We start from the raw sequence: 25005 nt of genomic DNA, 5'->3' as shown, positions 1-25005 counted from the left end.
GCTTACTGCTTAGATGGTTGCCAGGCCAAAGCACAGGGAGGGGGAGCTCAAGCAGAGTCCCGTGGTCTCTCCGAGTAGAATTAGGAGTCAGGGAATGCCCATGTAGATCCAGAGTGGAGAGGGCTTTATAGAGAGAAATCTCCTCTAGCCTTCAGCTGAGTATTGACCAGCATATGTAAGGAAAATGCCTAAATCTGGGGGAAAAAATCACCCAAAAGGAGCAGATAAAACAACTCCCCAAAGCTAAAGAGGATAGAATAATTCATGTTCTGCCCAGACAGAAAAGAAAATCTTGTAATTCATGGGGCTCTCAGTAGGACACTTGTAAGGGTATTGTCTCAGTCGGAGAAAAAATTTACCCTAGAGTAAGCGCTGCTATGGTTTTAACTAACAAAGACTAAAAGTAAGCCTCGAAAAAGAATGAACTGTTTACAAGTCACTTTAATTTTGCCCAGAACAAATCTTCACATATTTTTAGGAACATTAAAATATTCAACAGCCACCAAAGTAAAATTCACAATATCTGGCATTCAGTAAAAAATTCCCAGACTTTCAAAGAATCAGGAAAATACAACTCATACTGAGGAGAAAAATCTAGCAGTGGAAACAGATTCAGGAATTACACAGATGACGGAATTAATTAAAAAGGACACTGAAAGGGTTGTAAGTATATTCCACATGTTCAAGAAGGTAGAGGAGTGAACAAGCATGTTAAACGCAGACACAGAAGATATAAAAAAGCACAAATCGAACGTCTACAATGTTTGAAATGAAAAACATATTGGATGGGATTGACACCAGATTAGACACTAGAAAAGAAAATATTAGTTGAGTTGAAGATATAGGAATAGAAACTATCCAAAAATGAAAGAAAAAAAAGGAAGAACGAACAAATGAACAGAGAGTCAGTGATCTAGAGAACAAATTTCAAGAAGTTTCGTGTGGGCTAACTGGTGTCCCTGAAAAGGGAGAAGGAAGAGGGACAGAAAAAATATGTGAAAATAATATCTTTTCTCCATTATGTAAGCAATGTATCTTTATCATGTATCATTCACATTTTCCTGATAAAAAGAAGAATGCTCTTAGAAGACTGATGACCCAGGTAAGAGAAGATGGTCAAGAGAGCTATTCTTGTTCATCCATCTTCAGGAGGGGAATTGTGAGTTTCACTATGGAGTCAGGCTTTTGATGTCATAAGCAAAGAGAAATTACCCAGTGGATTTTTTAAAAATCAAAAATAAAGTAAGAATAAGTCTATTTCTTTACTATTTCTTCTTATTAGGTTAAGTGCCTTAGCTATTACATGTGACTCTCTGCAACTCCTTCAGTGTTTACTGGCATAACAATGTATTTTCATGTCATGTTACATAAATAAAATGTTTTGAAAGTTGTAACTATACTACACATTGCATCTTAACTGTACTTCTAAAGTAGCTATTTAGGATGTGAGCAGATCTGTTATCTCTAAGATTTTCCAATTTTTCCAAAGTTTCCTGAAATTCATGGAATGATTTAGGATGCATGACATGATATAGTACTGAGCTGGTACATTTTTTTGTAAGCAAGAAGAAACCTAGCCTCAAACAGGTGTGATTTATGGCTTAATTCAGTATTCTATACACAGAAAGTCCTCCAAAAAAAAAAGTCCTTGGCTGCTTACCTGGCTGAGAGCCCACATATTTACATGCAGAAGGAAATCTTCTTTCATGAGAGTCATGATCTATTTGCCTTTCCCTTTTGTGAGGAGGAAAAAAATCAGAGACTTCAAGGACTATTATACTGTATAATGCTAAACTCTAAGCAACTGTTCATTGAGTCCTTCCAGGGACAGCAGCAAGGGTTGTATGCTTAAATGAACATTTTTGCCTTACCCTCAGATTTAGATGAAAATTATTTTAGAATCTTGCTATTTGCTTACATTGCCCAGGGATGCTGAACAACAAGTAAAAAATAGAATCAAGCAAGCTAGTATTTCCCCTAGAAACTGGTGACATGTGGTATTTTGAGCTGGAGTCCCAACTAAAGTTTCATACTATCTAGCACCAGTACTCAGACTTTCTGTTTTCAATGCCCGTGGATGCACTTCAAGTTTAAGAGCAGAAGATCAAATCCAATCCATCAACATTTAAGCAATACTCATTATGCCCACAGATTCTTAAGAGTGTCACAGTCAGATGTGGTGGATAATTATGAATCTGTAAGATGGAATTCATAGTTTTGATTTTTGTTTTAATCTTGGTGTAAAACTTGTAATAATTTACCATTCTAGAACAAAAAGAACTGTGGCTTATGATTTACAACTCAAATAGCTGGTATGTTATATTATCAAAACGTATATTCTATTGTATTTTAGAAAGTTTAAAAAATTCTCCTTTGGAACAAAAGGACATTATTGATACATCATAATGGGACATGTGGAAGGCTGTCCTCTGCCAAGGAGGAAATATTAGGATATGAACGAGACCTCCCACAGATTTCACAACAGTCACAGATTAACTTGGTAAAGAGATACATAGAACGCACATGTTCTTCTCCACCAAAGACTTCTGGTTAACAGGTGACCCTGGCTGGGATTGTTGCAAAATTTCAACATTTTCTCCTAGCATTTTCTCTGCAACTCTTTTTTTCTACTGAACTTTTACTGGAACATGAGTATCACTAGGACACTGTTTCTTGATCTCACAGTGTTGGGGGAGATCGTTGAGAGGATATGACAGCGGTTGACCTGTGAGCTAGAACCCAGCAAATGGAGGCTCCTTACTCCCTCCCCTGTCCCTGGCATATGCATTCTATTTGCCTTCCCTGATTCCAGAAGCTGCCCCAAGGATGTACCCTTGAGACAGTGATGTGGTGTTGAGACCATCTGGACAATAACCATATCTGAACCCAGTTAAGACCTCTACATAAACTTTTAGGTTTACCGGACAAATGTGGAGATCTGCTAGTCTTGCAGCCCCCCCAAGACAATCTCATATGCAAGGTTCCCTGCTTATTCCAACTGCCACCTACCAAATCTGGAGTGGCCTACCTCTTTCTTTGGTCTCTCGCTGTGCTCCGTGTACAGGGAGTGGTTTTAGATTACACCTGGGAAGTTCCCGAGAAGTTTGTGAACCAACACAAACCATTTCGAATACTTCTGAAATCTGTTAACGGTGACATTAAAGATTCTATTTTGATATTCTAGAGAAAATTTCTGAAGTTAAAAGAGGAAGTTATAAGGGGAAAAACTTAAGTTCTGTCCTAATCATATATAATTTTTATTAAAACAACATATAAAATCTCCATATTGTATATTTGATGATTGATTTCAGTATATTCTATTATTTTTACTCTTTAATCATATATTTCCAATATCACCAAAAAGGAAAGTTTGTTTCTACTCTGCAGAAGACATTTTAAGGGAAGCATTTTACCAACTATAAAATATTAGAGTGTTCTATTTTTAATAACCCACCATTAGTAACATGATAGACATCACTAACACTGCTAGCAGAGTTTTAAAAACAAATTAAATCCATTAGTAGCAGTAGAAAACAGCCACTCATTCATCAGCACAGAAAGAAAGATAAATAAATTAGACTTCATGTAACTAAAAGCTTGCTCCTTTTGGATAACATTTATATATGAACTTTAAAGCAATTTATGGAGCTAATAGGTTTTACCTGCTATAGGAGAATAAAACGTGAACAAAGAATGGCATAAAAAAATGTCAGCCACAATGAAAGGAACGAGGCACTCTGCCAAAATTAGCGACTGACAGCAGAATGGTCTTAAAAGGGAACATTTAGTAAAACAATCATCCAGCTAAGGTAAGAATTCAGAATGATATTTGTAATTAATTCAGCGTGCTGACAAGTCAGTTCCACCCCGATTTCTGCCCTCCTGGTGATGGTACAAAGACAAGCGGCCAAAGTAGGAATGTAGTTACTTAGCTAAGTCAAAGAACTTATTCAGTAGGTGAAGCGATGACCTATGTTAACAGGTATCATCATAATGAAGGGAGTGCTGTGAAAATGGTAATATTCAATACCACTGAAGCTTTATTTGATATTGATTTTTAAATTATTAGTCCTATTTCTCATGTAAATATACACCTTTCCTTATGAGAATTGACTGTTGGTTTGTTTTTAATCCTTACCGCTTTCCTGTGAAATCTGTCAGGTCGCTATGACTCCCGTTTCAGAGGTGGGCCCAAGACACTGTCCTCACGCATTACAACCTCTCCTCAAGGGACAGTTCTTGGGGCAAAGACCATGATTTACCTTCAAATATCCTCATTTTGGTGAATCAGAATCAAGGGGACCGCTTTTTTCCCCTACCATATTCCGTCTACCTAGAATACTATTTGTTAAAACCTTGCTCACTTTCTAGGTTTTATTCGGCAATTGCCTCTTCACTGAAATAGACTGAAATATTCCTGCCTGTGTTCCTCATAGTACTTTCTTCACAGCTGTCATAATAACATCTATCATACTGTATCATGGTTGGTCATACGCATATCCTTTTCCTCCTGCAGGACTCGGTCACCTTTAGGGCCCTCTCACAGAGCCTGCTACAGGGTCTGGCATGAAGTAGCTGTTTGACAACTTAAAAATAAATAAACAAATAAACTGAATGTGTGACCCCACAGACACCAGGTAAGAAAACCTGGGTATTGTAACTCTTCATGTTCTTAAAATAGATCCTATCAGTGGGAGTGGAAAAGGCTTACGAGTAAGGCAGGAAGTTAATATAAATTATAAAGAGTGATTTAAAAATGTAAATAAAGAAGGAAAACAGTTGGCCTAAATCCAGCTAGACACCTCATTGCAGCGAATGACCCTAGTGAAGGTAATCGGAAACAGACACATTACCACCCCAAGAGGAGGATTTCATTCCTGAATCATAAAGGGTTAGCTGTATTATCTTAGATGCACTCTTTCGGACAGGAAGGAGGATGAGAAGGATATTATTGATAATACAGAGGCCTGCTGGAGAAAGAACCCCAATGAAAACTGGCAATTCAGCAGTTCTCTCCAGGAAGGGTCTTCAAAACAGCATGCCTCTTATTATCAGTCTGCTGAGAGGGGAAACGGCTGTTCTAGAGAGCAACAAGGAAATATTCATGGAATTCCTACCTTATGCCAAATCCTTTGCCAAGAGTTTTCATAGATTATTAGATAGAGTTAGATATCATGGTCCCCATTTTACACAGAGGGAAACTGAAGATTGGGACAACTGCATGAACTGCTGAGGTTGCAAGCTTAGTGGGGAGCTTTGATCGAACCAAGTTTCGGGGCTCTTCCTATCATGCCCTACACCCACTGCTTTTAGTGTTGGGAAATACCGTTACTCACCTACAGCATTCTATTAAAACTATTCCCATTTTAAGACACTATTTAAGACACTATGCTTAGGCTATTTCACATTTGCTAAATTGTAATTTGAGGATTCCTTTCAAGTGAAGTTGGAGAATTTGTCTATATTCTTTAGGCATCTCATGGAAACCGCGTTTAGGTAAGTTGTTGTCGTAGTAATGATGGCTGACAGGTGTGTCTTTAACCGTTCTAGAGAAGGGCCAAAATCCGTACAGCTTCACGTGCTCACACAGCTCAACTGCCACGCTTGTGATCATCAAGCCAGAGGACAGGCGAAACTCCGTCACGCCTTCAGTTCTCCAGAAAAGGGCAAGATTTCTCAGGTACTTGGGATGGAAAAATAGAACCTTCTGTCTTGCACGAGACTCCTTTAGGGTGTCGTACACTTTGAAAGAGGCAATCGTGTTGGCCCTGAAAGAAAACGCTGGCAGAAGAAGGAATGCGTCTCCATAGGTTGCAATGTCCTCCAGAAATATTTCTTTCTTTTTCCTTAAGTTCCCATATCTGCCAAATTAAAAAAAAAATCATCATCATTATAATCAAAGTAGCAGTTTTGGTTACATAAGGCTGAATTTACCACTGGCCAAGCCATTGAACCATTTATATCACTGTTGTATATAGGAGACAAACCGTGGACTCAGTCCAAGTACAAGTAAGCTTCCTGTAAATATCAAGGCTAAGGTCTTCATCTCTCCTTCGTGGTGTCCCAAGGCTTTCATTTATATTTTCTTACCGGGCTGTATCCTTACTGGACACGTATTTCTTATATTATTTTATCTTCCAACTCAGTAATTTTTTTCTCTAAGGTAGCTTTTTGGTACAGAAATACCTTTCAAATTGATAATAACTGATGTTTTCCCAAACACAGGACACTCTTAAAATGCCTATACATTAAAAAAACTCATTGAGCTGTACACCTGTGATCCGTGTATCTTTTTGTATATGTGAATGTGATCACAAAATAAGTTTCCTTGAAAGAACCTAAAATACTTATATTCATACACACACACACACACACACACACACACACACGCATTTTAAATTTCCCCTATGTATTGTGATAGCTCTGTGTGTTTGATTTAAATAATACTTTAGTAAATATACTAGTATGCATGATTTGGGATGCAGGTACAATATTTCACATTATCTTAAGAGACACTAGAACTATATGAGTATATACTTTAATTGTGTATTTTATTAATAATGATTATTAGTGAATTTTGATGAAAACAATGGAGTAGGGGTGCCTGGGTGGCTCAGTCGGTTAAGCATCTGCCTTTGGCTCAGGTCATGATCTCAGGATCCTGGGATCAAGTCCCATGTTGGGCTCCCAGCTCAGCAGGGAGACTGCTTCTCCCTCTCCCCTGCTCAAGCTCTCTCTCTCTCTCAAATAAATAAAATCTTAAAAAAAAAAAAAAAACCCAATGGAGTTAAACTATGTACGGGATTTTTATTAACCAGGAACACTTTGTAGTGGCTACAATAAAAATTGTAATATAGGAATTATTTTTGGTAATAAACTATCCATAGTAAAAAAAAAAAAAAAGGGGGGGGGGCAGGTTCTCCTGAGGCTCATTTTCCGAAGTTTCTAAATAAACTGTTTTATCAGGAAGCTGCTCCCAAGATAAAAGAGTAATGCTAAAATTCTGAAAGAAAATTCTCAAAAGTAACTTAACTATTGTTAGATGAAGAGATAAATCGGTTTTCACTTGATTAGTAATGTTCAGCTTATGACATTAGATGTACTATTGGTGGGGTGCCTGGCTGGCTCAGTGGTAGAGCGTACAACTCTTTTTTTTTTTTTTAAAGATTTTATTTATTTATTCAACAGAGATAGAGACAGCCAGCGAGAGAGGGAACACAAGCAGGGGGAGTGGGAGAGGAAGAAGCAGGCTCACAGCAGAGGAGCCTGATGTGGGGCTCGATCCCACAACGCCAGGATCACGCCCTGAGCCCAAGGCAGACGCTCAACCACTGTGCCACCCAGGCGCCCCAGAGCGTACAACTCTTGATCTCAGGGCTGTAAGTTTGAGCCCCACATTGGGTGTAGAGATTACTTTAAAAAATAAAAATAAAGGGTTTAAAATAAATTAAAATGGTTTTCTTTAAAAAAAAAAAAGAGAGGTACAATTGGTCATACCTCTTGTGAGCTACAATCTTGAGAGAAAGTAAAAAATTATGAATATATTCTTCTATCTCCTCCCCAAAAGTAATTCCAGCTGTACTGCAAGTCATTTCAGCAACAAGATTAGTGTTCAAACTAAGAAACATGTTAAACAATAAAATAAATGTTCTCAAACAGTTATGTAAGTTGGAGGTACTTACTTTAGTTTTATGATACTGGGATTTACAGTCACAACATTGGTTTTACTGCCAACATCTTTACTAACATTTCCTGTGATTGGGGGAAGGTTACACCTGAAATGTGAAAAAAAAAAAGTATTCTCAAAATGCAACTTATACAAAAAGCTCATACATATACATGCACACATATGTCACTGTCATTTCACTGGAGAAAATCAAGGCTGTTAAGGAGTTCTGAATTGATCCAATTACCATTTAAAACTTTAATAAGTACTCAACTCTTAATTGGCACTTCAACATTGCATGAAATATACAAATTTGATAAATGCTTTCAATATTAAGACCCTTAAACATATCAAAACGAGAAATGACAATTACCTTGCCTAGCTTCTGAAGAGTTCATAATCCTTTTGTTAAAATTATTATTTCTATTGATTATATTCCCACAAGGGTTGATCATCAATTTACAGATTTTTAAGAAAAATTGAGGCATTGCAATTAAGGTGACAGAGTCTGCCAGAAGCAAAGACCATATTGAAAAAAAAACCCTTAAAATCTCCTGATTCCCACATGGATAGTTTTTCTAGCAAATTATGCTGTTAATAAATAAAACCCTAATGTTCCTATAATGATGTTTTCATATAAATGTTCTCTTTCTCTTTTGAGTACTAATTTGTTTTTAGTACTCAAAACAGATCAAGAATTGTAATTTTGAGTAATTATATTCCTTTCACAAAAAAGGGAAAGTTGGTTATGACTCCCCAAGTATTGTTTACAGAATTTCAAGTAGACCATTTCTTTAAAGCTACATACAAAGGGAGCATCACTGAGTGGGTCCTAAGGAAAGCTGTTTCAAGTTGACATGTTCTGCAGGGACTGAGGTTGAAACAGCATTCCACACTCTATGAAACATAAAATCAAATGGACCATGTACATCTCTCACTGGTAAAAAAAATATGTCAGAAAATAATTAGATACGGCACCTTGCAAAAAATAAAGATCAATCACAGATAATACAGAAATGCCCTCATTAATGGACATCCTGTAATAACTAATCTACTTTCTAATACAGTCCCATATGCTTTTTAAAATCAAAGGTGATTTCCAATAGAGTATCATAGGAGACTCCAAGGGGAAATACGGAGTGTCGTATACATACAGTGGTAGTTGGTAAAACCATTCATCACCTCTGTTGGTTCCTTCCCCACTTAACTAGTAGTTCCCAAACTTTTGAAATGAAAAGCAAACAATAATAAGCAGTCTCCAGACTATTATAAATCTCTGAACATGTATATCCAAAATGACTACACGCTTAACATTTAAATCAATTTCAATGCCCATGACCACATCTAAGCCCTCATTTGGCCTTTCAGCCTGGAAGACTCACTTCACAGGGATCTCTGTCTCAGAAACAGCCCTGGCAGCAAAAGTAGGATCTAGAACAGGCACGCTTACTGTAGAGTTCAAAAGAAGTAGCTGCTGAGATGTTTGTTTTTCTTTTTTAAACCTCAACTTGTATTTTGTGTAGTAAGGTAAAATGGATGGGTAGCTGTTATATTCCCCACAGATGGTTTGAGAGGTTTAAGTCTATAAAAAGTCTATTACAAGAAGAATTATTTAGCTTCATTATGGCTGTTTCATAGCGAGTGCTTTAACTCAATGGCTAAATCATTCAGGTATCGGTCATTTTAACACGAATCATGAGGAGCACGTTCAATGACCTGCTGGACTGTCGGGTCTATTGTTCTGTCATTACCTGTAGCATTGAAAACTTAAAATGAGATTCAAGTAAAGCAGTGGGATGGGGGAAGGGAGCTACTGACTGAAAATCCTGCCTTTTTAGTTGCTAAAAAAGGGCAGCATTACATCAATAAGGATCAAAGGCTCTCCTCTGATGTATGAAATCAGTGCCCCTGAAATAGGAAGAAACAGATTTCGACTTACTTTTTAAAAAGGTGCATTTCAATTGAAATCCATCCTCACAGGGATGAATCATCTTTCCATCATATTCTGAAAGTGCAGAAACTCTGAGCCTTGGCTTATCAGCACAGGCTCACGGAGAAACCGCTTTTGCTTCTGTTTGCAAGCTAGCTGCTACTGAGATACAAACACTTTAAAAGATCAGAATTTAGAAGCTCCACAATTTCTTTTTTCAATTTCAAGCCAGAAGACTAAACAATGATGTTGCATGGCAACACAGTGCTTAGGTCAGCATTTTCTTGAGTATTATCTGAGAACAAAAGTTTCTTGAAATGCTCTGTATGCACACACACACACACACACACACACACACACACACACACACATTTTTTCTTTTTTCCAGGTGAACCTGGGAAATGTTCTCCAGAGTCCTTCTGAGGGAGCCATGGTATCAATACACTGAAGGCTCTGACAAGTCCTGCAGTGAAGACCCTCTTTCACCATGATTTCAAGCAGAGTTTCTGCAAGTGCATAGCACCGTTTTATCCTTCTGGTATTAACATTCTGAGGAACTCGTGATCCATTTAACACTTCAGGAAATGCTACCTAGATAATTTGTAGACTTAAGCAACACAGCTCAAAGGTCAAAATTTACATGGAGTAGCTTTACAGCATCCCTTTAAAATATCCAAATGACCTTTGGTTTCAAGGAAACCAACCAATCTGACAGCTCTTACCTAAAAACAAAGTCGGATTTGTCTATTTCAGCTCCGCAAAGAGACTTATTCAGAATTCCCCCGTTTCCAACCACTGCACACTCATTGTAGGGGTACTCCATGAAAGGCTGAGACTAGCAGGAGAAAGTGAAAAACTATCACGAAATATCTCTAGTTTCAGAATCATAAACATCATCAGCTTAATTCGAGCAGCTTAAGTTTTTATCCATGCTAAGGAAAGAACAGCAAGGAAAGAAAACAGAGGTAGTGAAGCTACAGCATGTTGATCAGCCTATGACATAATAGAAAAATCCTGTAAACCTGCATTTCATTTCTCTTGAGAGGAATATCCAATGTATCATATACACTACAGTGTAATAATCTAAAATATAATACATTTGTTTATAAAATGTAACTCAATGTATCTTACATCACATAATTCAGCACATAACATTAGACCAGGCAAAATCCCACATTGGGCCTTTCCAACAAACAGGAAAGTTTGCAGCAAAATAGAGGAAATAAAGCAATTAGAAAGTATCACGAAATCCTCTCTTCTTGAGCATAAAATTAATAGCTAATTTAGTGGAAGTTCCCTGTGCTTCTTAAACAGACCTTCGGGCTCAGTGATGACATGAGATTTATGCCTGACGTCTCTGCAAATGACCAGCCCCGGTGCTGCCGGGACACCTACTAACTCTGTGCTGACATATTTCAAATGAATTTCCAAGGCCCGAATCTTTTATATTTCCTCCAAGGACCCGACTTGTCTACCCCAGAAGATTTCCCCCTTTTCCCAAGTCTTTCCCGGTCTGAAACATAACTTCTCCATTCAACAGTGCACTTCTTTGCCGGTCACTTTCCCTGAAGTCATGCCATGACCCTGAGCAGCACCAAGGGGGCCCAGCTCAGACTCCACTGTGACATTGTCCTGATTCACCTCTTTTGTCTTTAGAATTTGAGGGGAGGTCCTCAAGGGCAGAGAGTGTGTTTATGACTTCTAGCTTCCCCTCATCTTTCACCATAGACCCTGCATGTTGTGACGTACGCAGTGATGTTTCCGTAATGCTTGCTGGCCCAATGGCCTGCCCTGGAAAAAACCTCCAGTGCTGAGCTGGGACCCACTTGGACCAGGTTGTAGAGCCAACTGGGAAATATTCAGGAAATCTGTGAACTGCTGTGAAGCCACTAGTAAATGCAAATCAGCCGCACCGGGGGCACGTACACCGCTAAAACTGGCCCACGCTACGAATCAGGGCGGCCTGCTGCCCAGAGCCAGTGCACCAGCACCAATGGCAACACCTCAGCGCCAGTGTGGTTCTGAGAAGCCCACAGGACTCCCGAATCCCTGTGACCGTCAGGTGCTCCTTAGGCTCCACCTGGGAGAGGCCAACAAGCAGAGAGAGCATGTCTAGGTTTGTCTCTAACAATTAAGAATCATTTTTGTGCTTATTATACGAGAGACGCTGTTCCAAGGGCCTGACTTATTAACACATGTGATCCTTCTGAGCATTTTACAGACGGGAAATAAAAGCATGGGTTTAAGTAATGGCTAGCAAGTGTCAGAGCTGGGGTTCAAACCCCTGAAAGAGGTCGCGCTCTTCTTATCACATTCCCCAGCTTCTCACATTCAATGAATACAATGTTATTTTAATTATGTAGCATAGTTCTCTTTCTATCTGCAATGCCTGAAGTTAATGGTTCCCAAATACCTCAGGTGATTTCAACTCTGCTGGACTTCTAGCTTAAGAGGTCTTCAACCCGTGTTTACTAAATGGTGTCCTGATAAATCCTGAATTTTACAGACTGGATAGAATACAAATATACTCTTACGGGTATACGACAGAAAAGATGACTGAAGGAAACATGTCTTCAATTCAGCACTCAAAATAACACAAGTTTTCTCTGGTTTCTTGGTCAACTGGGGGGGAAAAGCCCATATGCCTGGGGATCTCATATTCAGTAAGAGTAACCTCTGAGTTACAAACTCCAATGTTTCCTAAAATAAAGCTCCTAAGAAAGTGGAAAACCTGTGCTATGTTGAGCAAGGCCTGCTCATTTCTCCCTCTGGTCGAAAACCAACTTTGTTTTCTTTCAAGTATCTTAGCAAAGTGTTTGGAGGAAATGACTTCAGGACATTCATCAAAAGTATCTATTGTGATCTGCGTGCCCCCCAGTTTTCTAGCAGAACAGAACAGGGAGGGTGGGGACGCAGGAAGCAGGGCGGGAAGGAGGCCAGCTCCCTTAGCTGCCTCCTCCACAGAGAGGGAGTGTTGAAGCAACACAGAAAAGTGGCCTTGTTTTGCAACTGTTACTGTACTGACTTCAGAACTACCTCCCCGCAGACCCCCCTGCCCCAATTTTGAAAAATCAGTGCAAATTTGGGAAATGGATGCTGTTGGTAATTGCATACAGAATTACCAAGCCCAGGTTATTCTTTTCAAGGTGCCAATTAGAAGCCAAAAAATCCCTGCTGCTCTGTTCTGGTTAGTCTAAAGCAAGGAAAACACTAGAAAAAAATTGCAAGGCTGAAAGAGTTGCTCATTGCGAAACTCTCCCAGGTCTTCTTTGATTGGGAATATAAATATTCTGTACTTATTATCTTTTTGATTATTGGTAATTTCAACGCATCATGAGGGCATTTTTAGAATGCTTTATGGGTGATTTTTGGTCCCCCTTTCCTTCCAGAAAATTTGTAATATTTTTCTCTATCATTTTCTATTCATTTTTCAATCATTCCCAGCCATTTAGTGTTCCTTTGAATTATAATAGTCAAAGAAAAACTGGAACAACTTACATGACCAATAAATTAGTTGAAAGAAGTCAAAGGTCCAACAAAAGGGAATTAATTGCAAGAACTGAATATTCTACGGTTGGTAAACTGCATATATAAGGTCATCCCGTTTTGACCATACTGACTTAGCTTAATTGCTTTTAATCAAATCATGAAAAGATGACCGAGAGTGTATGTTTATAAGCGATGGGATGTTCTTCATGACAAAAATTCTCCCCAAGTTTGGATTTATATAAAAGAAGTTTCTTCTTGTAATGACACTATCATTACTCATTAGTTTATTTAATGAATGTGTAATGAATGCATATATGCACCGGGGAATGTTCTGGAGCTTGGGATACATCAATGAACATACCACACAGAAATCCTTGAATGTGTGGTTATGTTCACTGACCACAAATTCTTTTTTTTTTTTTAAGATTTATTTATTTATTTTAGAGAGGGAGAGCACAGGAAGAGGGAGAGAGAATCTGAAGCCGACTCCTCCCTGAGCGTGGAGCCCGATGTGGGGCTCGATCTCACGACCCTGAGATCACGACCTGAGTTGAAACCAAAGTCGGATGCTTAACCGACTGCACCACCCAGGCGCTCCCACTCACCACAAATTCTTAACATCTTTACTTCCCAAAGATTAGCCACATAAACCCATGGTTCTTTGTGAAGGAATTGATTCAGTCACCAAAACTGACAACTGGAAGGATCTTATTCCAGGTGAAAAATGGTCCTCTTCCCAAGCCCCAGTAACTACTATGTAGAAAGCCCAAGGAGCTCATCTCATGCAAGGATGAGTCATGAAGACTCAAGGACTCAGAGAGCTTATCACATAAGATACAAATACCATTCCCTGCAGAGCCACTTGCATTCAAAATTGCCTTTTTAAAATGGACCCCTATCACCATCGTTCACATCAGAACAACGTATGGTATTTTAATTCTAAGTTAACGCCTCCATTAGTATAAGTTACAACATAACGTGGGAGAAAAGTCACCTGGAACGGTGACACAAATAAGCCACAACAAATCTTTACTCACCACTGGAAACATATTAAAAATGTTCTCTCTAATTAGGATTTCGTTTTTGCTTTCCACCTCATAACTCATGTTGGTCCCAGCTGGAGTGTTATTCTGAGAAACAATGAAGTTTTGAGCAGCATCACAACAGGACGCAAGTTTTGCTCTGTGAAGGGTAAGAATAAAAGTGAACCACGGAACGAGCTTAAGAAACCAGAAATAGAGGCTACAGTGGAAAATGCAAGAGGATTTTGCCATATTGACTTTCAGAAAGAAGAGAAATGGTTCGCAAAGATGACATTTTTATCTCTTGCCACCCTGACTGGACTGGATGGTGGAATGATAACCCAGCAGGATCAAAGAGCGGAGAATGTGAAACATACTTACGCTCAGGGAGGGACCCTCTCACCGACAGAAAACACTGAACATAATGGTTCACACATAAAAATGTCCTCCTAATGATAATGTTGTAACATTAAAGAGAAAAATGACAGGATATACTGCATTATTTTATAATTATAAAGTAGAGAAACTAAATTAAGAACAGTGCTACAAATTGTCACCAAAGCAACATGTAGTCATTTACTAGGGGACAAGTCCAATGAAAAGAAGACTCATTCAATACAGTGATCCGTCTCTAGCTTTACTGATATAATTCACGAGCACAAATTATTTATATGTAAGGTGTTCAACTTCACATTTTGCTGTGTTTATACATTGTGGAATAATCAGCAGCACAATCAAGCTAATTGACATATACAACACCTCACATAATTTCCACTGTTTTCTTTTCTTTTCATTTGTGTGTGTGTGTGTGGGGGGGGGGGGTGTTGTGTGGTGAGAATATTGATATTTACCCCTTTAGCAAATTTCAAGTATACAATATAGTATTGCTATCTACCCTCACACTGCTGTAAATTAACACAGGGAATTTCTGAGTGAAGTGAATTTAGAGTTGCCATTCCTTACAGAAAGAATGTAATTTAGTATCAAGCACTGTTTCAAAACTCTTACTGTGGAGTGAAACATTATTAATAGAGCGTAGACCCAGGTAGGTCCTTCCAGGGATCATCAAGGCTCGCCCCAACCACTGACGGGTCAATCTAGATCCACTCCGAATTTCTATTTTGTTTACATAATTCTCCAGGGATGCCGAATCCACAGCATCACTTCATAATTATTCCAGAGTTTAATCAACCTTGAAGTCAAGAGATCCTTCCATTTGCACAACTCCGCTATCTCTTAACTTAAATCCATTTCCCTTGTTCGTTTTTCATAGAATCTCTCCATAAGAATCCTTCATGTAATTGAAAATGGTAATAATCAAGGGGGAACGTGAACCTTATCAATCTGGAAGCATTGAGAAAAGTTTCTCTTCTCTCAGATTTTCCTCCTAAGACCAATTTTTCATTATTTTAGTCATCTTGTTCCACTTTAAACCTTTACTTATTTCTCCATAAAACTTAAAAATACCTATCAAACAGACTTTTAACTACAGAGAACAGAAGTTTGCTGGAAGGGAGGTGGGTGGGGGGATGGGTTAAATGGGTGATAGGGATTAAGGGGGGCACTTGTGATGAGCACTGGGTATTGTAAGTGGTAAATCACAAAATTCTTCTACTGAAACTAATATTACACTATATGTTAACTAACTGGAATTTAAATAAAAACTTAAAAAAGAAAAAAAAATATGTACCAAAGCTGGATCCAATTGTAGCACAAAGGACAGTGAATATTCAGTGAACATGGCTGACATGCTCGTTGCTGACATCCTAGATTCATAACTGGTCCTTCCCCATTTATTGGTTTTGGTCCTGACCTTGTTTGTACAAGTTCCTACTGAATTTCGTCTTTCTGAAAAAATACAACGCTCTAATCTCTCACGGTCATTTTGAATTATAGTCCAGTCTTCCCGAATTTCAATAATTCTCAGGGCATGAAAAGTCAGTGCTGTGATGTTATTTGTACCCTAAAATCAATATTTTCAACAATACTTATCAGTTAATTTATATCATTAAAATAGTACATTCTTCTTAATTGAATTCTATCACCTGCTTATTATCCCTCTTTGGATTTCAGAACCTACCGTGTCTTAAAGACAGTTCATGGAGATTCACAAAAGGAAAAATTGAAAATGGAATGACATGTAGTCAAAAACATGATACTAAGTAGTTTTTTAATTACAAATTTATCTCATAACAATTCAATGTGGCATATTTCAAATTCAGAAATCCTTATGTGTTTATCATTTTAAATGTCTCTTTTATGCAACACTTTGAACAAAGGTAATGGAATATATTCTCATTTACCTTTGACAAGTAGCTTGATTTCTCTAAGGGTATTCAGTATTTAAAAGACTATTGCATCACCAAAAAACACTAACTGCTGTGCCCTTTGTGTTTTTTTATATTACTAGTTTTTTATATTACTAATTTTTTCTGAAATTACATTCTTAACATTGTATTATAACATTTCCAAACCTACAGGAAAATGCGAAGAATTGGACGAGTATTTGAATAACTAACTACCAGGTAGATCTTACCATTAACTTTTTACATTTGCCTTACTGTGCGTCCATCAATCCATTTTTGTTGTGGTGGTGATTACAATTCAAGGTCAATACATAGATCAGTACACTTCAGTCCTGAACACCTCAACATGTATATCATCATTTTGTTTATACTTTTGGGTAGAATTTACATAAAATAAAATCATAAGCACATTTGAGGAGTTTTGAAAAAATGTACATACCCTTGTACTCCAATCTCCTATCAAGATACATACAGAATACTGCCAACCGCCTAGAGAATTCTCTCATGTCCCTTCCTAGCCTGTCCCCAGCCCTCCCCTACCTCTAGACGAGCATTTTTGTGATTAGTTTTTATCAAAGATTATCTTTGCCTGTTCTAGAATCCACATAAACAGAATCCTATAGTATGTATGCTTTTGTGTAAGACAACTTTCTCTCAGCATAAATGCTCTTACGATTCATCTGTGCTGCTGTGTGTATCAGTAGTCCACTCTTTTTCATTGCTGAGTAGTACTCCACTGTATGCATGTGTCAGAATTGGTTTAGACTGGGCGCCTGGGTGGCATAGCAGTTAAGCGTCTGCCTTCGGCTCAGGGCGTGATCCCAGCGTTATGGGATCGAGCCCCACATCAGGCTCCTCCGCTATGAGCCTGCTTCTTCTTCTCCCACTCCCCCTGCCTGTGTTCCCTCTCTCGCTGGCTGTCTCTATCTCTGTCAAATGAATAAATAAAATCTTAAAAAAAAAAAGAATTGGTTTAGACATTGCCTTTGCACTTAAAAAAAAATCACTATCAAAAATCAATGTGAAACACCTTATCACTCATAATAGCCTCCCAGGAAAAATATCAGAATAATTATCCAACGGACTTTTTAAGGCTTTATATTCAGTGGCATAATTACAAATTTATGTTGTCACTTCCCAGCTCATCCATGTGGTAGACACCCCTGTAACAGCCAGTGTCTGTATCAAGCTGAGGTGCTTAATACAAACAGAACAAAATGGAATTTTATCTCTGGTATCCCATTTCCCATCATCCCTAAACAGAGTCGCTTCTGATCTTTGGTGACTCTAAAGTCAACTAGGTGTGTTCACAATAATGGGCACACAGAACACTTTCCCCCTTCTTGTGTAAAAAGAGCAGGAAACATTAAAATAAAAATGGACACTACTGGTATGTGATGGTTAACTTTACATGTCAATTTGGGCCAAGTTAATGCCAAGACAGCTGATAAAACACTATTTCTGGGTTTGTGAGGGTGTGTCCAGAAGAGATGAGCACTTGAATTGCTGGACCGAGTAAAGAAGGTCATCCTGTCCAGCGCAGGTGGGCATTGTCCAATCTGTTGATGGCCTAAGTACAAGAAAAGACGTGTGAAGGCAAATTGGCTCTCTGCTGGAGCTGGGACATCCAACTTGCCTTGTTGTTGGACACTGGTGCTCCTGGTTCTCAGATGTTCAGACTCAAATGAGAACTTACACTCCCACACCCTCTCCCCCAGTTCTTGGGCCCCTGTAACTTGGACTAGAACTCACACCATTGGCTTCTCTAGTTCTCAGGACTTCAGGTGTGGACTGGAATGACACCATCATCTTTCTTGGGTCTCCAATTTGCAGACAGCAGACAATGGGACTTCTCAGCTTCCGTAACTGTGTGAGCCAATCCCTCAAAATAAATCTCTTTCTATATCTCTAGATATATCCTATTGGTTCTGTTTCTCTAGAAAACCCCAATACAGATACTGGTACCAAGAAGGGGCGGGGAGTGCTGCTGCAACAAATATCTAAAAATGTACAAACGGTTAGGAACTGGATAGTGGGAAGACTTTTAAGGCTCATGCTAGAAAAGGCTTAGAGTTCCATGAACAGAATTTTAAAGGCGATTCTGTCAAGAGCTCAGGAAGAAAAGAGGAGAGCTGTAGACAAAGCTTCCATCTTCTTAGACAATAGCTAAGTAATCATAAGATAGATATATGGAAGTTACGCAAGGGCCATTCTGATGAGGTCTCAGATGGAAATGAGGAACATGTCACTATGAAAGGACAACGGAGAAAAGGCGATCCTTGTTATAAAGCGGCAAAGAACTTGGCTTTGAATTGTGTTTGAGCTCTAACATCTTGTGGAAGGTAGGGGCTGAAACTGGGTATTTAACTGAGGAGATTTCTAAGCAAAATATTGCGGGGGCAGCTTAGTTCCTCATGCCTGCTTATCGTAAATGCAAGAAGAGAGAGATGACTTGAAGACAGAATTATAGTCAAAAGGAAGCAGGACTTAAAGATCTGGAAAATTCTCAGCCCGTCCACATTGCAAAAAAAGAGAAAGCGTGTTCAGGAGAGAACAGTAAGAGTGTGGCCAAGCATCTGTTTGATAAGGAGATTAGTGTGGTTGTGAACCACAGACTTAATCAGCCACCCAGTAGGAAAACTACCAGTTGGAACTGAAGAGGAAGGAGACAGCAAGGAGCAAAGGAAGGCTGTTGGACTGAGATTTTACAGGATGGGACCATGGAGCTATTTGGCTGCAAACATGCACTGTTCTTCTAGATAAGTCAAGGATGAGCCCAAAGGTGATTCAGGCTATGAGGGATGTGTCCTTGGTTTCAAGAAGACTGCTTTCAATAGGCTAGATGGCCTCTACTCAAAGCTGTGGGGGAGTGGGATCACTAGGGGACACAGTCCTTGCCCGCAGAGCATGGGGGCAGGACCCCACCCCAATGGGCCTGGAGGGCAGCACCCTGAGTGAGAGGATTATCTTGAGCTTGAGAGCTCATGCTGTTTGTCTTGCTAAGTTTTGTACTTGCTTGGGACCTGTCATCCTCTCCTTTCCTAGTTCTCCCTCTTGGAATGGGAATGCCTATCCTATGTCTGTCCCACCAGAGTATTTAGGAAGCACTTGACTTGTCTGGTTTCACAGATTCACAGTTGGAGAGGAATTTTGCTTCAGGGTAAAATGTACCTCGAACTCACCCATATCTGATTTAGAGGATATTTAGAGGAGACTTTGGACTTTAGAGTTGATGTTGGAACTAGTAAAGACTTTGGGCACTGTTGGGACAGAATGGATTCATTTTGCATATGAGAAGGACATGAATTTTGGGGGACTGTGGGCAGAATATCATGGATTAAACATTTGTGTTCTCTCTCAACTCCCGTGTAGACATACTAGCCACCTCCCCCCAATGTGATGGTGTTAGGATATGGGGCCTTTGGGAGGCGATGAGGGTTAAATGAGGTTATGATGGTGGAGCCCTTGTGATGGATGAGTGCCCGTCTAAGGGTCCTCGGAAAGCCTGCTTCCCCTCTCTGCGCTCTGCCACATGAGGACGCAGGAAGGCTCTCAGTGTGCAAGCAGGAAGAGAACCAGAACTCAACCTTGCTGGCACCCTGACCTCAGACTGCCAGCCTCCAGAACCAGGAGAAATAAATGTCTGCTGTTTACTAGCCACCTGGTCCATGGTACTTTGTTAGAACAGCCGAAACTGACTAAGACACTACAGAGCACGCTCTTACCAGGACACCTCCATTGTCTGTAATGTATCGTTCCACATTCCGCAATAGTAAATAACCAGGTCAGCACGCACAAACCACACACGTGTAAAGCACCACACACGTCCCAGAGCATTTTCAGACCCATATGTCATCTGATTCCCATGGCCACCAGATTGCCGCAAAAGATGATTCCCATTTCAGAGATGAGAAAACTGGAGTTGAGAGAGGTTAAGTGACTTGACCAAGGCACCCAGGTTGTAAATGCCCCTGTCTTTTGACATTCAATTCTCTGCAATTTACACTAGAGTAGGTTGTAACTGGAGGGTAGTACTCTCATCTGAGCTTCTGCCTTCAGGATGCTTTCCATCACGGCACGACAACACAGTGCTTCCCACAATAATGTTGGTAGCACCTCACTGAAGACCCGCCCATTCACAACTCCAGGGCAGCAAGAAATTTACATATACATGCTTCAAACCTTACACGTAACTGAGGCGTTCAAGGCTCTTGTATTATGTGACATCCAGGGTCCCCCATGGGATCAAGGTCCAAGTGGTCCAAGCCAACGTGCCCCAGCGTCAAAGGGAAAAGAAAGCCCCGGCTTGATGATGATCTCACGCATGCTGTGTCGTACCTTCGGCAACTTCCTCCACGCAATCCAGTTTCCAAAAGCAAAGATACTCCCCTCTGTGCCCAGGAAAGAACCGGGTCGCTTTGTACCACAGGAAGTTCCAGAACTGAAAAGAATTTACATACTTTCAAAAGTGCTTAACTCTCAAGAAGCAGGTTGGTCCTGACAGCATCGGGCTTAACACTTTTAGCCTTAACCTCTCAAGACGGTATCGGAAAATGTGCAAATCACCTTTGCATCACAGTTGGTCCAGCAGATACACTTCTGAGAAAGGGACTTTTCTTAAAATTGCAGAAATTCCTTTTTCTTTCACAGTGCAGGTACTGAGTGTCTCCCTGGAGTTTTATTGTTATTTTTTTGTTTGTTCATTTTGTTTTTCCTATTCGTTTCAGGTCTCGGGTCAAAATTCTTCTTCAGTTCTAACTGGGACGCTTCCTGGATTTCCATGAGATGTTAATGAGCGCCTCAGGCTGACCTTGCACGGGGCTCTAGAGTACTCTCTGAATACTAATAACCTAACTGCCCCAGCTCAGAGCTCGCTGGTTATCAAACTCCCCAAAACTCTTTAATAAGATGGGGGACAGGTAGGGTGAGACAGAGGGTACAGGCACTGTCTAAGTATTAATGAAGAGCTACCTTCCTCTGAGATTCATTCTCTAAGATTCTAATGAGGGTCTGAGGAAAAGGAGTTTTAAAACCTAAGTGCCTGCACAACTTCCAGAAACTTATTTGCCATCCTAATCGGTTCTCAAACAGTCACATTTCTTTTCCATCCCCCAAACCACAAGATGCTTGGGCCTGCCTCTTTCCTGTTGATGTCTCCCTTTTTTTGACCTTTCTTCTGTTCCCACCCTACCTCATATAATTCACTGATTGACCACTAATAACAATATCAAACATTTAGTGCATTCTCACTATGTGCTAAATGTTTCACATATAGTATCTCAGCAAGCCCTACAATAACCCGGCAAGACAGGTAGAGTTGATTCATTTTATAGTTGAGGACAGTCCAGGCTTATAAGAGGTAAGTAGGTCACATATCACGTATTCATTCCTATTTACTTAGCACCTACGTAGTTACTGAGATGCACTGTCTACACGCTGGTGAATAAAACCAACACAGTCTCTGTCTTCGTGGAGTATATGATCTAGGAAGGAAGGAATAAAAAAGCTTACAAGGGTACATTTGAAGGGTAGCAGGTTATGACACCTATCCCCAAACAGGCTGCCTTGAGCCGCAGACACTCGGCAAACAGCAAATGCAGGAGATTTTCTTTGAATTCCCCTTACGTGCCTGAAAGAGCTCAGCTGTCATAAATCCCCTGCTAGACAGTTCCACCAAGGAGGGAAGATGGATTCTTATCACAGGAGAGGAAGCTAGAAGTCAACACCACACTGTGCCATAACTTTGTCATCAACGATCACACCTCCCAACTAGTCTTCTAGGAGCTCTCACGTTTCCTCAAAATCATGTACTCTCCCCTAAGAGGCTTACCTCCCCCTGCTCCTTCCCCATGAGGACAGGATCTGGGCCTGAATTCTAAGTCACCTAGGGAGATACACAATTCTCCCTGGGTGTCTTGCATGGGGTCTACATGTCAATCAACATCTGTTTGTTTTTCTTGTTCATCTCTCTTGTATTACACACGTCTCAGCCAAGAACTCAGAAGGGTAGAGGGGAAATCCTTTCTCCTCCCCTACAAATTAGAAAACAGTAAGTGGTAAAGCCAAGATTCAAACCTAGAATTCAAACCTTTATTATAAAGCCCACCTTTAGGCAATGGCCTACAAAGTGCAATGCTCCCAACAAAGGAATTGAGGGACATTAAGTAAGTAAAACGTGCTTGTTTGAACTGTCATATTTTACTAGCCAGTAAATTTCTCTAGAATCCTCAAGTTCATAATTGCAAGCACACTGTAAAAGAAGAAGTAGAGAGCACTACGGGATCAAAGGGCCTTTGATATCATGTAGCTGTTGATGTCACATGATGTGACATCCTGGCCCAGCCTTCACACACATCGTCATGCCCTAGTGACCACACTGGAGTCAGTGAGTCTGGGTGTTTGTGTGTGGGCCTGTGTGTGCAGCATTAAGACGTGGGGGCATAGGAAAGGTGAGAGAGAAAGAATAATTTGGTATGAGAGGTTCAGAATAAGTCATCCCTGGTCAGAGGCCTTTGAGTAATGAATAAGATTTATAGGATTTTTTTAATATAAAGATTTATTTACTTGAGAGAGAGAGAGCGTGAGCAAAGAAAGGGCAAAGGGAGAGAGCGAGAGAAGCAGACTCCCTGCTGAGCACAGAACCTGACAAGGGGCTCCATCTAAGGACTCTGAGATCATGACCTGAGGCAAAATCGAAAGTCAGACACTTAACTGACTGAATCACCCAAGCACCCCTAAGATTTGCAGGTTTTGGACTAACTTGTGAGAACAGCAGTGTGTAGCAGCTTACTAAAATTCAAATGTGCTGTGAACAACATAATTACAGGAACCGTGGCTAGAAAAAGAGGGAGAGACGCACTGTACTCGTGATGCTCAAAACACACTCGGTGTGCCTGGGTCTGTTGTATAAGCTTTGCTTCAAAGGCACACTGAGAAGCCAGGGCCTGGCTGGAGGGAGCAGCCCTGCTGATGGAGGAACTGTAATTCATGACAGGTGAGAAACTAACAACATTCAGATTAAAGAAGGATAGATATGGGGGATTTAATAGGTGCCAATATTCTGTGACTTAGAAGGAATCAGATTTAATTTGTTCAAGTGTATGATTCAGAATTAGGACCCATGCACAGAACAATCCAGCGCAGATTCACCAGGCGCTCATCAGGCGACAGTCATGAGGATTATGATGGACAAACCATTATGTACAAACAGGAATAAGGCATGGATGGGCCCTGCCCTCTGGGACCTGACATGCATTAGGAGAGACAGACACCAAACAATAACTGGTATTTTGGTATCATTTCAATATCATACAGGTTGACAGAAGACGAGGTTATGAAAGGTGTACAGAGGAAGGCACTGAAGCTAAGCTGGGGGAAAGGGGAAGATGGCGTGAAGGTGTTAGTACAGTGCCCAGCACACAGGGAACACAGGGAACAGAGCTGTTTAATGAATGAATAAATCTGTGTGCGTGAGGACGGACAGCAGGGGCAGGAGGCCAGAGTGGGAGGCTGACTGGAGGTAACTGGGTGTCTATGACTACAGTTTGCTTAACTAGAGAGTAAAAGGGCCTCCCCCAAACAAGTGATTTTAGGGTACAAAGGGTAGGGGTGGGATGGGGGAAGATGTGAGATCTACTTAATGGGTGAGAGAACATGGGTGAGGGACACACCAAGGTGGCCAGGAGACAAGACAGTGGCTCCACAAGAAATTGTGCCAAATTCAATGTCATGAAGATTTTCCCCTGTGTTCATCCAAGAATTTTATGGGTTTTGTCCTTAAGTTTAGGTCTTTGGTCCATTGTGTGTTAATTTTTTGTGTATGATGTGAGGAAAGGGGTCCAACTTTTTTTCTATGCTCATGGATATTCAGGTTTTTTTCCATCATTTTTTGAACAGATTGTCCTTCCTCCATTGGATGGTCTTCGTACCCTTGTCCAAAATCACTTGGCCATATATATGAGGTTTATTTCGGGCTCTCTATTCTATTCTGTTTGTCTATATGGCTGCCCTTATACCCCGAACACAGTAAATGTGTTTTATACATTACATGTAATCCTCACAATATTCTTTTGAAGTAGAGATTCTTATTTTCATTTTATAATTGAGGAAACAACCTCAGAAAAATTAATTCCCCAAAGGAATCACAGCTAGTAAGTGGGAGACTGAGAATTGAAACCCATCTAATTCCAAACACTGGAAAGAAAATCAGTTCCTAGAAAGGCATTTCTCCCTGGGGAATTGATCCCAGACAGTTAATAGCACTGAAACCAAATAAACCGACAACTCTGCAGAGTTGGAAATCATGAAGAAATAAAAAATTAAAAAAAGACAGTGGTTCCATGACATGGTGTTCTTCTAGGTGTTCCTGAACTCTGTATGTTCCCACATGCAATTCCTTCATCTCACAAATATCTGTCAAGAGCATCCTGTGCTCCCAGCACCATGCTGGACCCTGGGAACAGGTCAAGGAATAAAAGAGACTCTGTCCCTTCCCTTGTCTTATGCTTGGGGACGGTACAGTTTAGAAGAGAGGCAGAAAATGGAAGAAGGGTTCCCAGCAAAGCAATAAAGGCAACGAACAGTTTGTCCACT

At 40.1% G+C, this 25005-nt stretch overlaps 1 protein-coding gene across 1 annotated transcript in view; it reads right to left on the bottom strand.

The window, feature by feature from the left end:
* Positions 1 to 423: 423 nt before the first annotated feature.
* ST8SIA6 (ST8 alpha-N-acetyl-neuraminide alpha-2,8-sialyltransferase 6) overlaps positions 424 to 25005 on the bottom strand; it is a 135948-nt gene continuing 111366 nt past the window's right edge. Inside the window, exons 6-9 of the mRNA XM_026478998.3 lie at positions 14123 to 14267; positions 10319 to 10431; positions 7683 to 7775; positions 424 to 5861 (exon numbers count right to left, since the gene is read on the bottom strand). Of these exons, the coding sequence (XP_026334783.2) occupies positions 5393 to 5861; positions 7683 to 7775; positions 10319 to 10431; positions 14123 to 14267 (820 nt within the window). The 3' untranslated portion in view covers positions 424 to 5392. The remainder of the gene's footprint in view (positions 5862 to 7682; positions 7776 to 10318; positions 10432 to 14122; positions 14268 to 25005) is intronic.

This window comes from Ursus arctos, unplaced genomic scaffold (genome assembly GCF_023065955.2).
Source record: "Ursus arctos isolate Adak ecotype North America unplaced genomic scaffold, UrsArc2.0 scaffold_30, whole genome shotgun sequence".
Classification (NCBI taxonomy): Eukaryota; Metazoa; Chordata; class Mammalia; order Carnivora; family Ursidae; genus Ursus; species Ursus arctos.
The sequence above is the reverse complement of the archived record's forward strand: the minus strand, read 5'-3'. Positions and strand labels throughout refer to the sequence as shown.